At 45.6% G+C, this 22,001-nt stretch overlaps 1 protein-coding gene across 3 annotated transcripts in view; it reads right to left on the bottom strand.

Annotated features, from left to right (window-relative positions):
* Positions 1-22,001, bottom strand: part of CELSR3 (cadherin EGF LAG seven-pass G-type receptor 3) — a 968,624-nt gene that overhangs the window by 250,377 nt on the left and 696,246 nt on the right. For all 3 annotated transcript variants that reach the window (XM_069643335.1, XM_069643336.1, XM_069643337.1), the window contains one exon: positions 9,772-9,981. In XM_069643335.1, coding sequence (XP_069499436.1) covers positions 9,772-9,981 — 210 coding nt within the window. The remainder of the gene's footprint in view (positions 1-9,771; positions 9,982-22,001) is intronic.

The following is a 22,001-nucleotide window of genomic DNA, read 5'->3' as shown; positions in this document are numbered from 1 at the left end:
GTGGAAGGAGGCCAAGAGGACGTCCCAGCGGGTGCCACCATTAATGGGAGAAGAGGAGAAAGGAGAGAACACAGAGACCATATGAAGGGTCCATAGGTCAGGTGAAGGCACGAAAAAGAGGATGTCAGTGAGAGTTTCCTTAGAGGAGGCACTGGTGTAGGTGTCAGCGATAGGGAGGCCTGGGTTGGAGACCAGGATGTCCTTTTTAAACTTTTTCCTACCAGATTTAGTGAGGAGACCAGGATAGTCAATGGAGAAGCAGTTAGAAAAGATAGGTGAGATAGAGCGCACCATGGGATAGGAGGGAGTGGGGGGGAGACAAGCACGAGCGTGCAGGAAGAGAGCAGCAAGCCCTAGTTTACCACAAATTCAGAACACAGTGAACACAGTAATGCATATCAGGTACCCAGTGGAGAGGCCACCTAAGTTTGAAAATCCTGCGAGGGGAGAAAAACCCTAGTTTACCACAGATTCAGAACACAGTGAACACAGTAATGCATATCAGGTACCCAGTGGAGAGGCCACCTAAGTTTGAAAATCCTGCGAGGGGAGAAAAACCCTAGTTTACCACCGATTCAGAACACAGTGAACACAGTAATGCATATCAGGTACCCAGTGGAGAGGCCACTTAAGTTTGAAAATCCTGCGAGGGGAGAAAAATGAGTGTCCCCCTTAATTTGGAAGCGGGAAACGACTTAGAAAGTCCACATTGCCTTGCTGTTTTCCTTTTTGATGTTCCAAAAGGGTTGGAAATCTAAAATCATCTTATGACTCAGAATTTGAATCTTTCCTCAGACTTATCTAGATCAGAGGAGAGTGATTGGTCACGACCCGGAACTCTCTTCCTGTCAAATAATATTGTAGATTTGCGTTTGCCCACTTGATGGCAAGGATTTCCAGTTCAATGGTGGCATAAGACTGTTCTCTAGGAAATAATTTCCGAGTCATGTACAATATGGGATGTTCCATGCCCTCGTATTCTAGTGATAGCCCGGGTCCTAATCCAACCTTGGAGGCATCGGTCTGTATGATGCTCTCCCAAGTAAAATCAAGCATTGTTAGTATCGGTTCCCGACACAAGCTTTGTTTCAGACTATCGAAGCTTCGCTGGTCCTCCCTTTCCCAGATAAGATTTTGAGGATGATAATTCTTCATCTTGTCGGTTAGGTTGGTGGTCAAGGTGGAATAGTTTGGTATACACCGTCCGAAATAGCCGGTCAACCTGAAGAAAGCTTGAAGGTCTGTCTTGGTTTTCGGAACAGGTGTTTCTTTCACCACTTTTACTTTCTCCACCTGAGATATCATCAGTTCATTTCCCACGAAGTAGCCCAGGTACTTGATAGGCGCCGGTCCAGATGAAGCTTCTTCGGGGTTAGCTGTTAAACCAGTTCTCCTGAGAGCACTTGCGAGCACAGAGATGGTGCATGTGTTCAGCCCGGTCTTACTATGAATTATAATATCGTCCAAGTATGCCCCACAGAAGCTAGCGTAGGGTCGGAGAAGCGCGTCTATTAACCCCTGGTAGGTAGCAGGAGCCCTGTGCAAAACAAAGGGAAAATCTTTGAATTGAAAAAGTCCCTGTGGGATGGAAAAAGCATTTTAGTCCTTTCGAGGGGTTTAGGGGTACCTGCCAGTATCATTTAGTTAAGTCTAAACTTGTCAATGAGTTTGTCAATGCATGGCATGGGGTAATAATCAAAACAAAAGAGACTGAGTTTAGCTTTTTCTTTTTGAAATCAATGCAGAACCCCCAACTCTTGTCCGGTTTCACCACTAACAATATGGTAGAGGACCACGGGCTCTCCGAGGCCTCAATGATGTTAGCCTAGAGCATTTCTTGAAGCACTGTCTCAATTATTTTTTTTTCTGGGATCCAGTATGGTTTTCAGTTTACTCAGTACAGGTACCGGTTGTTCTGAGAAGACCTCTAGAAATTGGTCTAGGAGATCATGAAGATCTTCTTGTTGGGAGTGTATTAAATGGCAAGGGACCAACTGGTGTTCTAGTTCCTGGCACTGGGTACAGTCATCTCCTCTATCGGGTCAACATTCCATTCTTATCGGGTTGCACTACTAAATAATTCAAGTGACACTTTTGCTCAAAAATGTTATCGAGAACGAACCGTTTTGAGATCATTTTGTTCTCAGAAGTGTGAAGGTGAATGAAGACCAATTACAAAAAGGAGAAAGATTGGGCTAGCGCTTGTCTGTCAGGTAGTGTCTTTTGATGTTGTTGGGCCCTGCCTAACTGTTGTTTTACAATTTCCCTGACAGAAGCAATATGAGATTTTAGCTTCTGAGCTGTTGAGAGATGGGTAGGGTGGCCTCTTCTCTCTCTTCCCACGTCCCTCAACATATCCAGCACCTCTTGAGGTTCTCGCCCACATAACAATTCAAAAGCAGAATACCCTAAAGACGCCTGAGTGGTTTTTCTTACCACAAAGAGCCCAGGGAATCATAACATCCAAATTCCTACCATTTGGCCCCTACTAATTTGTGGAGAATTTTTTTTAAGGTCTAGTTATACCTTTCCACAAGGCCATCTGTTTGGGGGTGGTACACAGAGCATGTAGGGTCTTGATATGTAACCTCTTTTAGTAGTGCATGATTTTTGACATAAAGGGTGTGCTTTGTTTGGTAAGGATTTCCTCTGGGAACATGGCTCGTGATCCAAAGGGAAATTGCTGTTTAAGGATCTGCTGGCTCATGTTATTCCTGAGAGGAAATACTTCCGGGTACTGAGTAGCATAATCCACAATCATGAGTATGAACTAATTTCTCAGTGTTGATGTTTGTAGGGGGCCCAATATATCCATTGCTATACAGGAAAAAGGGATTTCAATAATGGGAAGGGTTTTAATAGGGTGTGGGGAACTGGAGTGGCTGCCGCCTTTTGACAAACTTCACAGGTAGAAACATATGTTTTTACATCTGCGCATACACTTGGCCAGTAAAACTGGGATATGACCTGGTTCTGGGCCTTTCCTATCTCCTGAAGACAGCTGTCAAATAGAAATGGGCGCGTTCTAATACTATTTGGCTGTGGCTACGGGGATCACCAGTTGGGTTTGGTAAAGGTAAACTCCATTCACAGTTTCTCCAAGATTTATGGATGTCATCAGGACAGAAAAGGGTTTGTCCTTTTCTGGTTGTGGTGCTCCGACAAAATTCAGCATTGGCTGGAGCCAAATGGAAGAAGGAAATGTCACTGGTTGATGAAGTCATAATAGGAGAAACAACAGCTTTCCCTTTCCAAAGTCCCACGTAGGCAGACAATGTAGTCCGGACTAGGAGGTCCTCATCGGACTTTGAGTCCTTGTCCCTAAGAGGTGAGTCACTCCCAGTGAGGTCCCACTTGCCGAGAACGCTGGGGAGGGTCTCGCGGAGCAGGCTCACCTCCCTAGCCTCACAGGTGATGTATCCCCTCTGGAGAAAAGGGACAAATTGGCCATATTCATCACAAACTGTACTTACATGTTGGCTTTGTCAAAGCTTATTCTTGGGGTACCTTTAAAACTTCATACTCCCTACTCAGGTACTTACCTGGAACAGTCACTCATTTGGGGCAATAGGCCTTCTTAGCTCATAGGGAAGGACTGCTTAATCTATAGGGGCCTTAGATTTGTAAAAAAAAAAGAATATGTAGTACACACATGTTTAGTGATAATTGCTTGACTTTTACTTTACTTGCTCAGAGTTTGAAGGCCTAATAAATTAGTATATTTGTGTACTCTAGTATTGACTTATTTGAGTGTTCTGTGTGTAGTTATCTGTAACATTACATCACCCCAAGATCTCCTGAAGACTACCAGGAGACAAAACTTGCATTGATTGAGTTTGGCAATCATTACCGTTTCGACAATTAGGGGGTATATCAGAACCATCCCTCCGAGCTGGTTCTGAAAATCGATTTTAATAGCTATCTTGCAAGCATTTTCCAGATTCAGGATGCCTTTTGGCCCCATGTGCTCCAGTTCCATGCGCTTCCTGCGTATACTGTCAATCGCCATCATGTGCCCTTGGAAAGCTAAGTGGTTTGGCAGTATGTTGTCTGTTTTTTTAATGTTGCCTATTTGGGGTCAGTTTTTGCAGGCTTGTTTCACTACAGTCTTTAGGGTTGGCAGTGCTGATATCACTTTGATGTTGATTTTTTAGGGTTTATACTCATTTGCAAATCATGCATCTTTTCCAGGGCCTCAATGGAAAAAAAGAGTGCAACTTTGAGAGTGCACTTTATGAGTGGGGCCAGAGATTTTCATTTGATGGGAACTCATATGCCTAACCCCTCACTTTGGAGACTTGAAACAATCTATCTGGACTCTGCTTCCAACGCAATTTCGGCATCGGCACCTCTGCCTCATCGATCACAACCAATTGTGCGGAGGCTTCAGCTATATCTGCTTCCATGGCATATGCCGTTCTACTCTTGATTGTTTTATACAGGCCTGGCATTGACTCTCTTGGTAGTCTTGAAGAAGATCACAATTTTCGACCTTACACTTATCAATCTATGGCAACCTATACTCTTAGGGCACAACACATTTAAAAATTAGCAATATCAAATTTTAAAAAAGTGCATTCATTTTTTATTCTTATTCTGATACAACCTGCCCAGTTCGTCCCTGAGAATTCTGCTAGATTACTGCTGCTCATACTTGTACTTTCTCCTTTCCACTCCAAGTCCATGGCTGAATAAATGGTGGGAAAAAATCTCTTAAGGGCATAAACAACAAGCAGCACTGGGGTAGGATGTACATGCAAAACATGGATATTTCCAACCATAACTTTGTCTCTAGGCCTAATTTTGGTAAACTACCTGTAATGTTCAGGACCAACCGCAAACTGGTGGATTAGTCATATCATTTGAATCTAAAATGGAAATGCTACACATTTTAAATAATCTGGATATAGAGGCCTTCAATGCCTTATTCCCAGATCAGAGCCACCCAAGTTCATGAAGAGTTCTAAAAGATTAAACATTAAGATCCAATATATGTAGGATCTTGTCCCAATAAGAGGGGGTAAAACAGACACAAGGTAGAGAGACAACGTTCCTCATTCAGATGGAAGTCAGTCTGGCATGAACAATGTATGCGTATGAAGGATTGTGTACTGGGGAAAAACACTAAAAGGCTCATCTGCACAGAGGGCATGAAATTCATTCATATTCTCTTTTGTAAGTAACTGTAACCAGAAACACATTTTTCAGGAAACAAGTCTAACCACAACAGTGGGTTTAGAGGCTTATGGATGAAGCAAAACAACTCGGATGTGATGGCTTAGTTGGGCGAAGAAACCAATGGAGGCCATTTTGATGTCTGCTTACTACAATGTTGGAAAGAGAAAAGGAAGCTTCCGCTGAGTTCCCGTATGCACCTATAGCAAAGATGTGAAAGATTCTGCACTGCAGATTCAACTTAGCCCAAATTGAAGGAGCCAAGAGGAGAAACGAGCAGGAACCTAAGAAACTGGCCCATTACTTGGGCTGTGTGGGAGGTGTGAATGATAGGCTAGTTGCCTCAAGAAACACTAAGATGAAGCAAGTTGGAATTAACCGGGTTCCAGGATTCCAGGTCTAGTGATGGAAGGTATCGGTGGGGGGATAATGCTGTCTTAGGAGCTCATATTGGAGTTCCCCACATTACGATTGCAGGGACCCGTTACGTAGGTCTTCCCTGCCGAATTTTCGTGATTTGCATGCCAGAGTGCAAAAGGGGAGGCGCAAATGCTGGAGTATGCGTATGGCAGAGAGGACGAAGGTGGAGGAAACGTAACTTACGTTCAACCCCTCCTCTCCACCAAACAAATGAAAGAAAATATGGGGTTCTGTGAATTAAATGCCTAAAAGCCTTACGCAGGGCTTTTACGTATTTCATTTACAGCACTCCAAGTGCAAAATGATCTCCTTACCATTGGGATAAAAGATCTCTCGGAGAGGCAGGCGGATGTGACTTTGCGGAGACTTATGTCGATTGTGCAAGCAATACTTAATCAAGATCAATCTGGCAGTACAATTCTTAGCCTGTGAACCAACTTTGGTAGCTAATGGAGAGTGTGGAAGGCATTAAGGAAAGGGTGAGTGACTTGAGGAGGTAAGTGTTGCTCATTAAATTGATACCTTGTCCTGCCTACCTGATGAACAAAGGACACTTGCTGTTCTCTGAAGTGTATAAAAGGCCATTTGCAGGATCCCCAGGAACCGAAGTTCTGAATGACCTTTGGTGAACAAAAACTCTTCTTGAGAAGTGTGTGAACAAGTGCTGTCTGACAGTCTTGGATCGAGACAGTCAGTTGTTCAGCCTCCTCTGTTGATAGGGCAAAATCGAGCATTATATATTGTACAATGAAAAAACGACTGTTATTTAACAGAAGGACAATCATAGGAGGTAAACCTCAAAACCCTTTTTGTTTGATGCTAATAATCTAAGACAAAAAACTACTAGGAATTCCCCAATCAAAAACAAGTGGAACATTTGCCATGGATCAATATTATGACATGTGAACACTTTATTAGAAAAATATTATAGCCAGTCCATTCAAAATATGAACATCCTGCATCTTTGTGAGTAGAAAAGAAACTAGGAAAACTAGCCGATGTAGAGTAGAATAAGAAGCAATTGTGAATTAATCAAAGGAATTGTTTCAGGGTTCATAGGTGCATTGCACAGGTGCACGAGATTGGGAAGTGTTTTAGCAACCATTTTGGTCTGTCGAGGAAAAGGTGTAGGGGATGGGTACTAAGGTAGTCACTTAATTTAATACCCTTAACTCTGTATGTATGAAGACATCAGAAAACTTCCCAAGCCAAGATGGAGGAATTGGAACCTTGGAGGATTGATCTTAACTGCTGTAACATTCTAAACTGCCTTTCATCACAGGAGTAGTAGCAGCAACATCATAATGTATGAGCTCCTGAAGAAAACGTCTTAAAGAAAGAATCCTCAAAATATCAGAGTTGTTAGTAGGGGCTTGGGATAATGTTTAGTTAAAAGCAGTACATGTTTAATTTGAGTGCTTCCGTATAGCAGTATTGGGAAAGTACGTCGTTAGAGTTAAACAGCTTTTGTCCATTTTTAAATAGCGTCACGAAAAGAAAGTTCATTTTTTCTATATAACGTATACCAGTGTCCGGATCCTGTTTTGGAAACTAATCAAATCACACCTGGGGACCAATTCAGTTGGTGACGGTGCACTATATAAGTACCTTTAACATAACATAACATAACATAACTGCTGCATCAATGCCCATTGAGGAGGCTGGCGCAGTCATAATACGCGGTACATTGAGGAGTGAGCCGGGAGCGTTTCGAAATTTCAGTTGCCTCTGTTTGCCTGACCTGGGACACGCCAGGAAGTGCACGCGAACCAACACGGCGCTGACGAGATCTCGCGAGAGGAAGAGATCGAGGTCTGGCACGTCCAAGGAGAAGTGACATGCTCAGGGCATAAACAAAGTTAAACATAGAGAAAGACTCCATTGCGGAAGCAGCGGTTTAAAGAAAGAGCAGGAAAAGACTGAACATTAAGCTATATTGCTTATTCACCGAAAGGTTTAATTATAGGCAAAGTAAATAGGTAATGTTAGGAGACATCGTTTTCAATACGCTACACAGGACAGTGTATATACGTTTTAACAATATCAACTAGAAAGTAGAATAGTGAACGGCAGTTTCCATTTTCAAGAATTGGAAGAACTGACTAGTTATCTCGCCTTCATCTCATTCACATTTCCTCAAGGCACTAGCTGAGGAAGCACAGGCATTTTAAGGTGGAAGGTGGTATGTCACAGGTGTGAGAAGTCATTAGGAAGAGGGTCAACTCACGTTGTTTATCTTTTAACAGGTTGTTATAGCAAACAAAGAAGAAGCTGATCCTGCGTTTTTTTTATTTGATCCACTTCCCCCTTCCCTTCCGGGTGACCTGTTTAGGTGCGCCTCGAGGGGAGAGTACGGACCTGAATGAATGCATTTAGCTACCAAAATGGATATGTCTTTCTTAGCAAAAGGCTTCAATCTAAATCAGCTGGATAAACGCACAAGGCCCAAGAGAAAAGGTTCCTTTGCTGCATAACCACCAACCAAATAATATGGATTGCCTTTCGGCCTACACAGGGTTAGGAGAAAATAAAGAGGATTAAATGGAATTAAATGCGGATTTCCTTTTTGTTTGATCAAAATACTGCTGACAAACTACACCTTCCTCTTCTTTGCTTGCTTATTTTAGTCTGAAGATGTTGTTTTGATTTGAAGTGCATTTTACCTTAGCTACTGATGATCAAGTGCTACAATATAGCCTATATATTTTGCAGTCATGTTCAATACTCTTTCTGTACACAATAAAGCCATGTAATTTCTTGAAAATTAGTTTATGTGCTGCTTAAAAATCTGCTTTATGAGCCACTGTTTAATTTGCTCAAACAGAGAACGCATTTGATCTATTATAAACGTAATTGGAGTAAATCATACAACTTTAATGCACTGATTATCTGGATGAAAATAGATTAAATGTGTTTGCTATTTGACGTAATAGTGAAAAATATGTAACAGTGGGCCTCTTTACGAGTGAGCCGGTCCGATAACAACGCTGGGAAGAATGCCGGCACGACCAGCTCTGGCATTGTTACCGGACTGGCTCACTCCAGGTCTGTCGGTAGGGGAAGTTGATTACCGTCATGCCGATCTTCCCAGGAGTTCAGGCCCCTACTGGCAGAGAAATCACTGAAGCACCGGCACTGCTAACAACGGCGCCAGTGCTTCAGTGGTTCCCGTTGCATTGAGTCCTATGGGTCTCCATGGGGGACTCCATGGAATGGGAACTTACTGCCGTTCCGGGGAACAAGGGAATATCGGGCGTTGGTAATGGTAAGGCGAGTCTGCCGGTAACCCGCCGGTAGCAACGGTGTGTTACTGGCAGACTCGTAATGATGCCCAGTGACTTTAACGTAGCATACAGTGAAGCAGATTGCTAATGTTAAGAGACCAGGGTAGGTGCTTCATAGCAAAAGCAGCAGCACTTGGTAATGGGTCTTCAGTTGCAATAACACCGTCATCAAGGAAGTGACTCCCATGCCATGGATTCAGACAACCAGGATGGCTCTCCAGCCCGGAATGCCAATGTCAGACCAGTGACCCTGGCAATCAGCTTTGTGCTCACAGCCCTTTCTCTAATGGGTGATGACTAAATGGAGCGCCTCTGCTTGATGTGCAGCAGTATGATCTGAAAGAAGACAATGGGGCTCATTCCAGGTTTGGCGTTGTGGGAAAAATGGGGCGGTAATACGCTTACTGCACCTTTTCCCGCACCATCAAACTACATGTTTGCTGGTGGGATCGCCGGATTTACCACCAGCTAAGTACAGGAGGTAAGTCAGGCACCCCACTAGTTAAAACTGCCTGTATTACCAGCACCGGAATTCCCCCCATCGATGGGAAAAACCATACCGTTGCCAGCACCTGTAATCTGCCGGATGTAGTTTGGTGGCAGGATACCACCAAACTTAGAATAAGACCCAAAGTCACTTACACCAGGCAAAAGAAGCACTCCAGCCTATAAGCACGTTGCCTCAGCTCGGGGGCGGCCCAATGACATGAGGAACCGGCCTACCCACCTTCCCAATAAGAACTTGCCTCCAGTGTCAGAGTGTCCAGGGATCAAACCTGCAGCCAACAATGACATCAGTGAAGAAGTTCCACGAGTCTGGAGGTGAAGTCTTAATATCTAGTTCCGGACTATTCCATGCAGTGCATTGCTTGGCAAATGAAATATTGTTTACCTCGTTGAAATGGGCGTCCTGCGTGGCAGTCAAGCCAAAGCCACGCTGCTTACTCTCGAACTCCATCAGGCGGGAGAGCAGGTGGTAGGCGATCTGAACATCATTGCCAAAGTAGAGCTCCATCTGGTCTGTGACAGCGCGCAGCCGGTGAGCCAGCTTCTTGGCCTCGATGGTGTTCAGCTCCGTCTCGTTCTTCTCCAGGCTCTCCAGCTTCAAGCAAGAGGACAAGCTGTTAGGCATTGTGTGCACTCTAATGTACATAACCACGGACGCGCCTGTGTTACATACACAACTCTAGCGATGATATTGGTTTGTATAACACAGATAATATAAACATGAAATAGACAGAATTCAACACATGCTTTGTAACTGATGAGGCTGTTAGCTCTCTAGCCCCTTACATGCATTCTACTTATTACAACTTCTGTGTTGCTATTAGCCCCAGATCTGTGTTGTACATGGTGGCTGTAGATATGAATCAATTAACCCTTCATTCTTCTGAGGTCGATACATCGAGTACCATTAAATTAGGCGATAGCAAAACATGTTATTTAAATTGCTATGAAAGAAAAAGGAATGTGGCAGCAAGCGCTAAATGAAGCCACATTGTTATGGTTTGAAGCAACACGCCCCGCCCCTTTATTTTTCAGAGCCCTGTTGTCCTAGCAGGCACCCAGCCTCTTGCCACTCCCAAGACTCACTTTCTTATCTCCAGCAGGACTTAGGTGCAGCCCACATAAAACCAGAGCTGCAGGGCCATGCACGCTTCATTGAATGACCTGGTAGGCTTTCTTGTACTGATATCCCAGGGCATCTGTCACCCAGGTGTCCTCAGCAAAGTATAGCGGCCAGTGGTCGCAGTGTACGAAAAGAAGTATGTTCCCTACTGGCCTGCACCTGCTCCCCACAAACTTTGTCACCACACCCCCTGCCACGCACAATACAAACCCCCAACCACATGCGCGCGCTTTTTAAGGGAATGTTCAGGTGCAAGTTTCAACTTCTTTCTATAGTTTTATTTTAAAACAAAACCATTCCGGAACGGTTTCTTTTTAAAATAAAAGTATGCGGAAAGTAAACCTTAATAAAGAAAAGAGGAGCACCGCTCCCATCCACTTTGACCACTGGTGGGTGCAGAGAAGTGCGCCTCTTCAGGCCTACTCAGACCCGGAAGTGGTGCTGCCTCCTTTCCACAAACACTATCCTGCCACTCCAGCCCATACTACCTCCCCAATCCCTGTGCGTGTCAGCAGCTGTAGCCAGTCGCACCCACATACCCACATAACCCAATACGGATCCCACTGACCCCTACACTCACAGCACTGCTAACGATACATGACACCCGAGGCGTTGCTGGGGGGGGGCTGAGGGGTCTATAGCCCTGGGTCTTTTGGTTGAAGCCCTGGATAGAAGATGAGGGGTTACAACTAAAAAGCTAGCTAGCCCTCAGTCCCAACAGTCCCGACATTAGCGTAGCCACGGATCTTTTCCAGACCTAGCAACAACCCTGCATGACACAACATGATGCAGTCACAGTAGGAGGCACAGGACTCACCCTTTGCCAAAAATGGTGGCTGTACTTTTTTAAGCACTGTTCATGTGACCTTTTCTTACTTGAGCCTTCTTCTACTTTCCTGGGTGGGGGAGGTCTTGATGGGGCTTTTGTCTTTGGTGGGCTTCCCTGGGAAAGTCCATCGAAGATTCTCTAAGTACCTGAAAGGACAGGAAGTGGGGGAGGTGACCAAAACTCACCTGGTCTTTGTTCTACAGTGTGCCTGCCACAAACCAGTCTGAACTGGGAGTCTGGCTGCCTCCCTGGGACAGCCCCGCCAGGTTTGCATAAAAGGCTTGTCTGGTGGGCTCAGCCAGTTTTCTTGAATGAAAGGTGAGGGTCCTGGAGCTGAACCTCAGAGTCGACCACTGGACTGGAGATCCAAAGAGGAATTCGTAAAAGGACATACCAGCAACTCCCAAGTGACCGCCAGAGCTGTTGAATGACTGTTGAAGACCCAGCCCCAAATTCCGAGCGACAGGGAAGATCTCTTGAATATGGTTTTCTCCCCTGGACTGGTGTACCACCTGCATTTTACTCCATCACACGAAGAGCTGTGACCCTCCCGGGCTGCAAACTCCCAATACCCTGGGACCTGTGCTATTTTTTGCGGTGCACCATCGTGTAAAGCACGGTTCCAGCTGAAACTTTGTGGGAATCCTTCTGAGCCTGCAGTGACACTTTTCCGCTCCTAGATCTCCTCTCAGCTGAGTCGTGGACCGAGAACCGAAGAGAAGTCTACCGGACTACAACCATCACTGACCTAAAGCCTGTGAACGGCTCCAATGCACCAGTGCTGGAAGATCATCTGCTCGAGTGCACCAGCCTTCTCCCTCCAAAGTTCCTTCTTCAGCCGCCCAAACCAAGAAACCCGAACAGGGGACAACTGTCGCCTCACCTTGGGAACCAGCCTGCTGCACCAAGTTCTTCATTGAAAAGGTACTGTTGCGAGCCTTGGTACTTACCTTGGTCTTGCTGAATTGTTATTGGGTTCTTGGAGGGCTGCAGTTAAGCTATTACTTGCACGGCCCTCCAGGGCATCTTGAGGCCCTTTGGTATGAACGACTCATTGGGCTCTAAATTACCAAACTAACCTGCAAACCTGAAGAAAACCTTTATAGACTCTACTCTGTCTGTGGCCTACCTGCCTCTTTCCTCCTCAGCCTTTGGTCACTGGACCCTCAGTGCCCCCCTGGACTCTGTGAGGCTCACCTAATATAGGGTTGGACTTTTAAAGATTGGTTAAGCAGGGGTTAATTGAAGTTGCATGAGTTGATCTAAAGTTTGCTTATTTGTTTCATTTGTTTCTCTCCCTTTTGTGTTGCTTAACTTTTGATTTAAAGTGTTTTACCTTTTATTCTGTGATATTATTATGTGACTAGTACTTATATGATGTATGTCTAAAGCCTAAGTGTAGAAAAAATAAATGACTCTTCTTTATATAACTGCTAGTGTCAGTATTTCCTTGAACTGACTGTATGCTCTAAGTACTGTGTGCTTCGCTACAGCCCTTATCCCTCCTAGACTAAGCCTGGCTGCTCAACCATTGTTACCAAACCGTTGGTTAGTTCAGGCTAAACCTAACAGGTATGTTACCTAAGGTGGGCTTTTCCAAGTGCTGTCACAGATGTGTGTAAAACTCAGTAACACTTAACTATGATAAAGAGTGTATATATTTTTCAGTATATGTGTGTGTAGTGTCTTATTTTGGCCATTCGATTAGGCCTCCCTGCCAGCGCATCCCCTCCTAACAGTGAAGCCTGACGGCTCAGCTACGATAGTAATTGAGAGATTTCTTCTAACTTAGTGGACACCCTGTTTACCACTTTGGATAGGTGTCTTTACATCCCTCACCAGACGGCTGTGGAAAAAACTCCCCAAAGTGTACATTCTCTCCTTCCTCAAACCCACCACATACATAGACAATGGGCCTCATTAGGACCCAGGCGGTAAGGGGTTTACGGCGGCGTAAACAGTGCCGACCCTTACCGCCTGATTCCGAGGTCCCTTAGCGCCATGGAGGATTTAACACCTGCTTTTAGCAGGTGTTAAAATCCATGGCCCTAAGGGACCTTGTTGATAATTACGCCACCGTAATTTACGGTGGCGTAATTAACGCCTTCCCCACTCCCATTATGCCCTATGGGGCAAAAATGGGACTGGGGAAGGGTAAATGGGGATTGGGGACTTACCGCCCCGCCAACCTCGGAATGGGGCGGTAAGTCCGCCAACCACCATGGCGTAAACGTAGTTTACGCCATGGTGGTAAAGGTACGACCCAGGCGGTAACTTACCGCCTGGGTCGTAATGAGGCCCAATGTAATACCGTCGACATCATCAACTTCACGGTAAAGGAGCCCCCCCACAAACCCCCTTCTCCAGATCAATGTTTCTCTCTCACCAGAGACCTTTCCCATATCACTTAAAAAAGGGTTTAAACTTTTAAACTCCTGACTCACAAAAGGCAAATCTTGACCCAGTTGATCTTGCAAAGAGCCACCCCAATCACAAACCTCCCAGAGAGGGGTCCATGTCCCTTCAACAGCATGAACAAAGAGACCTGTACAACCTGAAGGCAGTATCGATGCAAGCATTGCCTTGAATAGCAAGAAGCTAGTCATTTCCAGGGTGAAACCAATGTTATAAGCCACACTATCATGAGACTGGAAAAAAAAATAATCATGGAAAGGAAATACCAGGTATAGGTTTCTACTGTCATGGGAGGCATTGAGGAACAACACGGCACCAGGCACCGACACTTACCAGGTAAGGAAATAACTAATGACCATACATTACTCCCACCCCTACTCTTCCTCGTCTCGGTACTTGTGTATGAGTCATTTTTCCTCATACACAAGTACTGGGACGAGGTAAAGGGACATAGCAGCAATGCCTATCTTGGTTACCTGTACTCTTCATGACTCCTAATGCCCCTCTTCCTCGACACAGTACTTACATATGAGGCAAGGTGCTTCATACGTAAGCAGTGGTACAAGGAAGAGGGATGTGGATATAATTCTGAGTTTCAAAGTCTGGGTCAGCCCAGATTGTGCCACGACCCATGATTTGTTGCAGAGCTGGGGGAAGCCCTCAGCATGGCTTGCAGGGGGGGGGGCCCAATGTTGTGCTATGACACGGATTCTTTAGCGACCTATGCTGCTTAATTCCTACTGTCATCCACGGAGTGCAGTTTGTCAATGTCTGTGCATTAAGCCCCTTATGCCTTGTGTAGAGTTTTGTTGCAGCCTTGGCTAGCTAGGCCGTGACATACATACAAGCATGCAAGGGAAAAAGGCTCAATGAGTGACTTACCAGTGATTACTTGCCACAAAAAAAGGCTGTGCGGCCAGAACTGCTGTTCTAACTCCTCGAAGCACATAACAAAGGCATGTGGCTTTAAGGGTGCACATAAGAGTAGAATATGGGTTTAAGACCTGTGCATTGCAATGAGGAATATGGAACATTTGGCAATTTTGCTTTCACCAATTTTGCAAAACTGTGAAATCAATTTCATCTTATAAACATGAATCAGTGCATTTACAGCACATGAATTTCGCAAAAATAGGCTCTGCACTCTGTAAAACTGCTGGAAAAAAGCCAGCAAAGGGACTGCTGTCGGAGACTTCGTCAGCAATTTAAATGAAATGTCACTTATTTTGCTAAGAAAATCTGCAACAAGAGTTTATCTGTAGTGATTTTTTCTAGCAACCTAGGTTTGCCACTGGTGAAAATAAGTGTAAAACGAGTGATTTCAACAGGTCCTAAACTCGAGTTTTTCACATTTTTTGCTGATAAAGAATCACGAAAATTACTTTTTGTCTAGGTTACTTTTCAGCAAACTAAGTGATTTAGATGTACTTGCAGAAGAAAATCTAATAAAAATATAATTTGCAGGATTTTGTTTCAGTAGTGACGTAATTGAAAAAAAAATTCTTACGTTTTCGCAATTTCACAAAAGTTACAATTATGAAGTTTGACCAATCACGCTGGATGAACCTCATTTTCGCAGACCCCAAGTCGTAATACGCACAAGTAATGGTCCCACCAGCATAGGAAACACTTGCAATTCATATGGCTTGAGTAGTGATATGCCAATCCAGGCGCACAATATAAACATGTGAGTTCTCAATAGTATTACAACTAATCTCTCCCAAAAGCCTTATCTTCCCTATGACCCCTATGCTCTATGTGACATGTGATTAGTGAGACGCTGAAATGTAATGATTAAGCATTGGAAAGAACAGGCCTGTCCGAGGTGATCGAACTGCCGAGGCAGACTATAGACTATTCCATAGTAGCTCATAACATAAGGTGTCAGAATGCAGGCAGTGCTCATCATGTACTCTCCGTTATGTTAGAGAGTGGATAACAGTACAGAAAGGCTGGGTGTGGCTGGTGCTGGCTGGTGCTCAGTGTTGGCTTTACTCCTCCTCAGACTCCACAGCTTATACACTGTAGCTAGCATCTTGGACACTGTGACTTAACATTGCATTTTTGGACGCCTTAAATTAAATGTTTTACTTGACTAGGTCCCCGTGTTGGCCCCTATACTGTTCCCATCACTCCTTGTCTGATATGCATATGATTCTGCTCTACTTTCTAACTTTTCCTTTCTCCTAGGGCATCTGCCCACACTCTTCTTCCGTCTACGTGCCTTGCCGCACTCCCCCTGCCTCCACATCTACACTCTTCACTCTCTTCTCAAATGCTACTCGGCCACTCCTCCCTCTCCCATCCACCTACTCCGATGTCATCTACCCTACATACATCCCTTCATCTACTCCAGCAACTAGCGTCTATACTTCTCCTATGCCTGTTGACGTCACCTTCTCTAGAATGCCAAATACCTAAAAAGAAATATAAATATATATATATATATGTATATATATATATATTCTCAACCATCATTTTGACTCCCAACGTAGCAAACTGTCTGTGATGGCTATCAATGAAAGTTGGATTCTCGCCCACTCAGACCCAACACCCTGGCCGGCCTTCACACCAACTTTGCCTTGTTTTCTCACTCCTCTCATCTAACCCCCCAAAAAAGTGGTGATGGTCCCATGATCAGCAAGTACACACCATTCACACCCTCGCCGATTTCACTTCATCCTTAGAGCACTTTAATTAGGCATTGTATTTACCATATGGATCCAAGGTCTTAGGTCAATGAAATCATAATAGTTTTAACATTGAGAGCCTGATGCCAGTATTTACACATTTACAAATTACATTCAGTTGTTCTGAGGGCAGAATGCAGGAGATTTCAGTTAGACGAACAAGTTACTTCTTATCTTGTAACTTTCTTTCGATGGGATGTTCCTCCGACGTATTCCTTATCTATGATATTTGTATCTCCAGCTTGCTGGCCTCGGAAAAACATTTTTCCCAGTAGAGGGCGCTGTGCGTCGACGTCCGTCGAGTAGGTGCTCCTCGACGGCCACCGTATCGATGCCGACGTCATCATGCCTCTAAATGGCCACGCGCAGCGTCCGTTGCTCAGTTCCGTTTTGTAGAGTATAGTAGTTATTGTATGAATGGTTACTACCCTTGAAGGAGCGTATGCTGCAACTACAAGGGAAATGTTACTGCGGGGATGGATGGGAGGGGCGATAAGGAATACGTCGGAGGAACATCCCATCGAAAGAACGTTACAAGGTAAGAAGTAACTTGTTCTTCGAAGGGATTGTGTCCTCCGACGTATTCCTTATCTATGATAGTCTCCCATAGCAGTGGTATGTGATTGGAGGCGGGAGTAAGAGATGCCATGTTACCCTTTAAGAATGAACAGAGTGTAACACAGCTTTGCCAAATCTAGTCTCTTGACTAGAGGAGGAATCCAGGCTATAAAATTTGGTAAAGGTATGTGCGGACCACCATGTGGCAGCCGCACATATGTCTCTAATTGGTACCCCTCTTTGAAGAGCTGAGGATGCTGCGATACCCCTGGTCGAATGAGCCCTTAGATTTTGAGGGGGCTCTTTCCCTGCCAGTTTGTAACATTCCAGAATGGCTAAAATAATCCATCTGGAGATGGTTTGTTTGGTTATTGGTAATCCTAATTTATGTCCTGCGTAACCTACAAAGAATTGGTCTGCTTGTCTACTTTTAGCAAGTCTACTGATATAAAAACTCAAGGCTCGCTTAGGGTCCAGCCTGTGTAGTCTCTCTTCCTCTTTCCCCGGATGGGGAGGAGGATAGAATGAAGGTAAAGTAATCTTCTGAGTAATGTGAAATTCCGAAACTACCTTTGGGAGGAAGTTAGGCTTCACCTGTAGAAAGACTTTGTCCTTGTGAAAAGTTGTATGAGGAGGTTTACAAGATAGGGCTTGTATCTCGCTAACCCTTCTAGCAGATGTTAATGCTACCAATAAAACAGTTTTGAGGGTGAGAAACTTCAATGAACAAGAGTGGAGTGGTTCAAAGGGAGCACCCTTTAGGAAGTTTAAAACTAGATTTAAGTCCCATAAGGGAACTTGGAATGGTCTTGGAGGGTAAACATTAGTTAGACCTTTCAGGTATTGTATTACCAATAGAATTTTGAAATACGATGGCTCCTCCACAGTGCGCTTAAAGATCGATAGCGCTGCGAGATAGCCCTTAATAGTGCCAACTTGAAGGCCTGAATTTGCCAAATAAAGTAAGAAGGATAACACCGCAGGTGTACCACATGAAAAGGGTTCGATATTCTTTTCTCTGCACCAGCTGCAAAATTTATTCCAACGGCAGCGGTATAGAGTCTTAGTTGCTGGTCTTCTGGCCGAAAGCAACACCTCCATGACGTCATCTGGAAGGTCCCAATCCTTGTATCTCAACCTTTCAGATACCAAGCGTGAAGGTTGAGGGTCTTGATGGCTGGATGGAGAACCTGACCTCCCTTCTGCGAGAGAAGATCCTCTCTGTACGGTAGACGAATAGGAGGACAGATGGACATGTCCAGAAGGTCCGGGTACCACGTTCTCCTGGCCCAATCCGGGGCAATTAGGATCATGGTCTTCCGAAACCTTCTCAACCTCCTGATCATTTGAGGAATGACAGGGACCGGAGGAAACGCGTACAGAAGTGGGAACTCCCAGTCCACTACGAACGCGTCTCCTAGAGCTCCTCTCGGGGGAAATTCCCTTGAGCAAAATCTGTCGCACTTCCTGTTGATACTGGTGGCGAACATATCCACTTGAGGGGTTCCTCAAAGGGCGAAGATCTCTTGAAGGACTTCTTGAGCTATCTCCCATTCGTGGGAGACTGTGTTCTGCCTGCTCAGAGCGTCCGCTATCAAGTTCTTCTCTCCGGCTAGGTGAATTGCCGATAGAGAGATTCCTTCCTGAATTGCCCAAAACCAGAGCTGCATCGCCTCTCTGCACAGTGGCAGTCACCCTACGCCTCCTCTTTTGTTGAGGTAGTGCATGGCCACTGTATTGTCCGTCATTATCAGGACGTTTCTCCCCCGTACAGACGGCAGAAAAGCCTTCAGTGCCAGTTTGATGGCTCTCAGCTCCAACAGGTTGATGTGTAGTCTGGACTCCGATGGAGACCAACGACCGCTGATGGTCAAGTTGTTGGCATGGGCTCCCCACCCCGTGAGTGAGGCGTCTGTGACTACTGTTATCTCCGGCCATGGTTGCCAAAACAGTTCTCCTTTCAAGATGTTCTCTGGAGAGGCCCACCATTGAAGGTCGTGGGCTACCTTGTCCGGAATCCGGAGGAGATCTGTCATCCTCCCTGAGAATTGTGACCACTGAGTCCTCAGTGCCCACTGAAGGGATCTCATTCTCAGGCGAGCCTCTGGCACAAGGGATATGCAGGATGCCATGAGGCCTAGCAACCTCAAAAAGTCGTAGGCTGGGAGACGTTGGGCATCTTGAAACCTGGTGACCATCTGCAGAATATCTTGAGCCCTCACCTCTGGTGGCGAGGCTTTTCCCAGGGACGTGTCCAGGACTGCTCCAATGAACTGGAGTCTCTGTGATGGTATCATCTGTGACTTCTTTAAATTGAGGGAGAAGCCCAGCCTGTGAAGGGAGTGGCAGACATAATCTAGTTGGATCCGAGCTTGTTCCGAAGAAACTGCTCTGATCAACCAATCGTCCAGGTAGGGGTAGACGTGAATCCCTTCCCTCCTTAGACTTGCAGCCACAACCGACATTAGCTTGGTGAAGACCCTCGGGGCGGAGGTCAGCCCAAATGGCAGAACTCGAAATTGATAATGAGAGTTGCCAATTGCGAACCTCAGGTACTTCCTGTGCTTGGGATGGATTGGCACATGGAAATAAGCATCCTGAAGGTCCAGAGATACCAACCAGTCCTGAAGCTGGAGGGCCTGAAGGATCTGAGAGAGAGTTACCATCTTGAACTTGTCCTTCCTGAGAAACTTGTTCAATTCTCGTAAGTCCAGGATGGGTCTCAGTCCTCTGTCTTTCTTTGGTATGAGAAAGTAGGGGGAGTACCAGCCCTTGTTCTTGTCCGCTACAGGTACCGGTTCTATGGCACCTTTCTCTAGCAGGTCTAGAACTTCCTGCAAGAGGAGCGGATCCGGCACTTTCAGAGAGCTGTTCCCCGGTGAATGGCTCTGAGGGATGCGTAGAAAAGGCAGGCAGTAACCTTGGGCAACTGTCTCCAATGCCCAAGCATCTGACGTAATAGCCTGCCATTCCGTCAGATGGTGAGTTAACCTGCCACCTACAGGTGTATTGCGATGGGAGACCTCAGAGTAGTTTTGGAGCGGCTGATGCAGATGCAGAGGGTAAAGAGGCACCTGCTCCTGCTGATGCGGCTTTCTTTCCTTTACCCCGTCCACCACGGGTACATTTTCCTTGGCCTCTTTGAGCCGGCCGTCCTCTGCCTCTTCCATATGAGGAATAATAGCGAAAGGACCTTCCTCTCCAAGAGGATCCTGAGGGACGAAAATTAGTTTGTCGGATTGCAGCTCCTAGTGACTTGGCTGCTGCTTTAGATGTTTGTAGTTTTTCCAAACTGTCATCCGCCTTTTTACCAAATAGGGAAGAGCCGTCAAAGGGCATATTTAAAAGTCTGGCCTGTACGTCAGAAGCAAAGCCGGACTTTCTCAACCACGCATGCCTGCGGATTGTGGTACTTGCCGCCATGGCCCTGCTGATACTGTCAGCAGAATCAATGCCAGTTTGAAGGGACTCACATATTGCATCTTTACCATCTCTGATGATATTTAAAAATGCGTCCCTTTCTTCTCCTTCCGGTATGCAGTCAGCCGCTGATGAAGCACACTCCCAAAGAGTGTGGCTGCACCTAGCGAGCGTACAAGTTGCATTAATAGATTTTAAAGCCATGCTACAGGCCGAGAAGACTTTCTTAGCCATGGCATCATATTTTTTATCATCCCTATCCTGAAGAGCAGTGGGGTATGCAGAAGTACTGCCTGATGAAGTTGCAGCCTGGACCACCAGACTCTCTGGAGTAGGGTGCTTAGATAGGTATTCAGGGTCAGCAGCAGATACCCTATATTTCGCTGACAACTTCTTGTTAACCGCAGGGACAACTTCAGGAGTTTCCCAGTTAGTTAAAATCTTTCTTTGTAAAGTAGAATGAAAGGGCACCACAGGATCCTCCTGTGGACCTTTATCCAGAATATCTGTGAGGTCATCCTGCTGAAAAACAGGTGAAGGCGCAGACCAACCCATGAACTCCATAATTCTTGACATTAGGCTTCCATAAGGGGTATCAGCATGTTCCCCTGGGTCTGGTTTGACAAATTCTCTTCTGGGGAAGTGTCTAGGCCACTTGCTTCCTGTAAAGCATCCTGAAGGTCTTTCAACCTTCTTTCCTCAGAGGCAAAAGTCTCTGGTTCAGGTAATGTGGTCCTCTGCAGCCCAAAAGGCCTTTCTTGATCAGAATCTTCCCTTTCTTCAAAAATTGAAGTTAAGGGGGGATGCTCAGGTCTGTGAAATGGTATAAAACCCATCTCTAAGGCAGAGGGAGCCATCATCAGTGGCCTTGAAAAGGTCGATGTCGTCGACGCCGATGTAAAAATCCTCGAAGGCGCCGACAAAGGCGTCGAGAAAACTGGAAGAGGCCTCGAAGAACTCGAGAGGATCGGAATCCTGCTCGAGGATGTCGACGACGTTCTCAACGTTGTGTCAGAGGCTCTCGGTGTAACCGTTGGCTGTGGCGTAGCCATGGGTTTTGGCGTCGATGTCGGCTTCGACGTCGACTCGATCGACGGATGCGTCGAAGAACCCTTCGATAACGGCGTCAAAGGCGCCGATCTGTGTTTCGAAGGGGCTTTCGACGATGGCGTCGAAGATGCTTTACTTCCCGATGGCTCATGGCGCTTTCGGGTCGCCTCTTTCGCCGGGTGCTTCGACTCGCGGCGTTTAGATTTTTTGGGCTTTTCAACCGGGGTATCACCCTCAGCTGACTTCGAGGGGGTCGAGGCCGCTTTCTCGAAGACGCTTAGCATCTTTTTTCTGAATTCCTCCCACTCAGCTTGAGAGCTGTGTTTTGTGGGGCAATTTACTCTTTCAGGGGAACTAGAAGACGACGATAAAGGGGATCTTCTTCGTCTTTTTTTCAAGTGTCTAGACCTCGACGAGTGGTGGGAGCCACTTCGAGACCTAGACCGAGAATGCTTTCGACGGTGAGGAGACGAATGTCTCGACTCTACCGCGGAAACTTTCAAGGAAGTTAAAATTGACTTACCTCTCTC

Source organism: Ambystoma mexicanum, chromosome 2p (genome assembly GCF_040938575.1).
Source record: "Ambystoma mexicanum isolate Mex_15411 chromosome 2p, UKY_AmexF1_1, whole genome shotgun sequence".
NCBI classification, from domain to species: domain Eukaryota; kingdom Metazoa; phylum Chordata; class Amphibia; order Caudata; family Ambystomatidae; genus Ambystoma; species Ambystoma mexicanum.
Note: the sequence above shows the minus strand (reverse complement) of the source record. Positions and strands in the feature narration are given on the sequence as shown.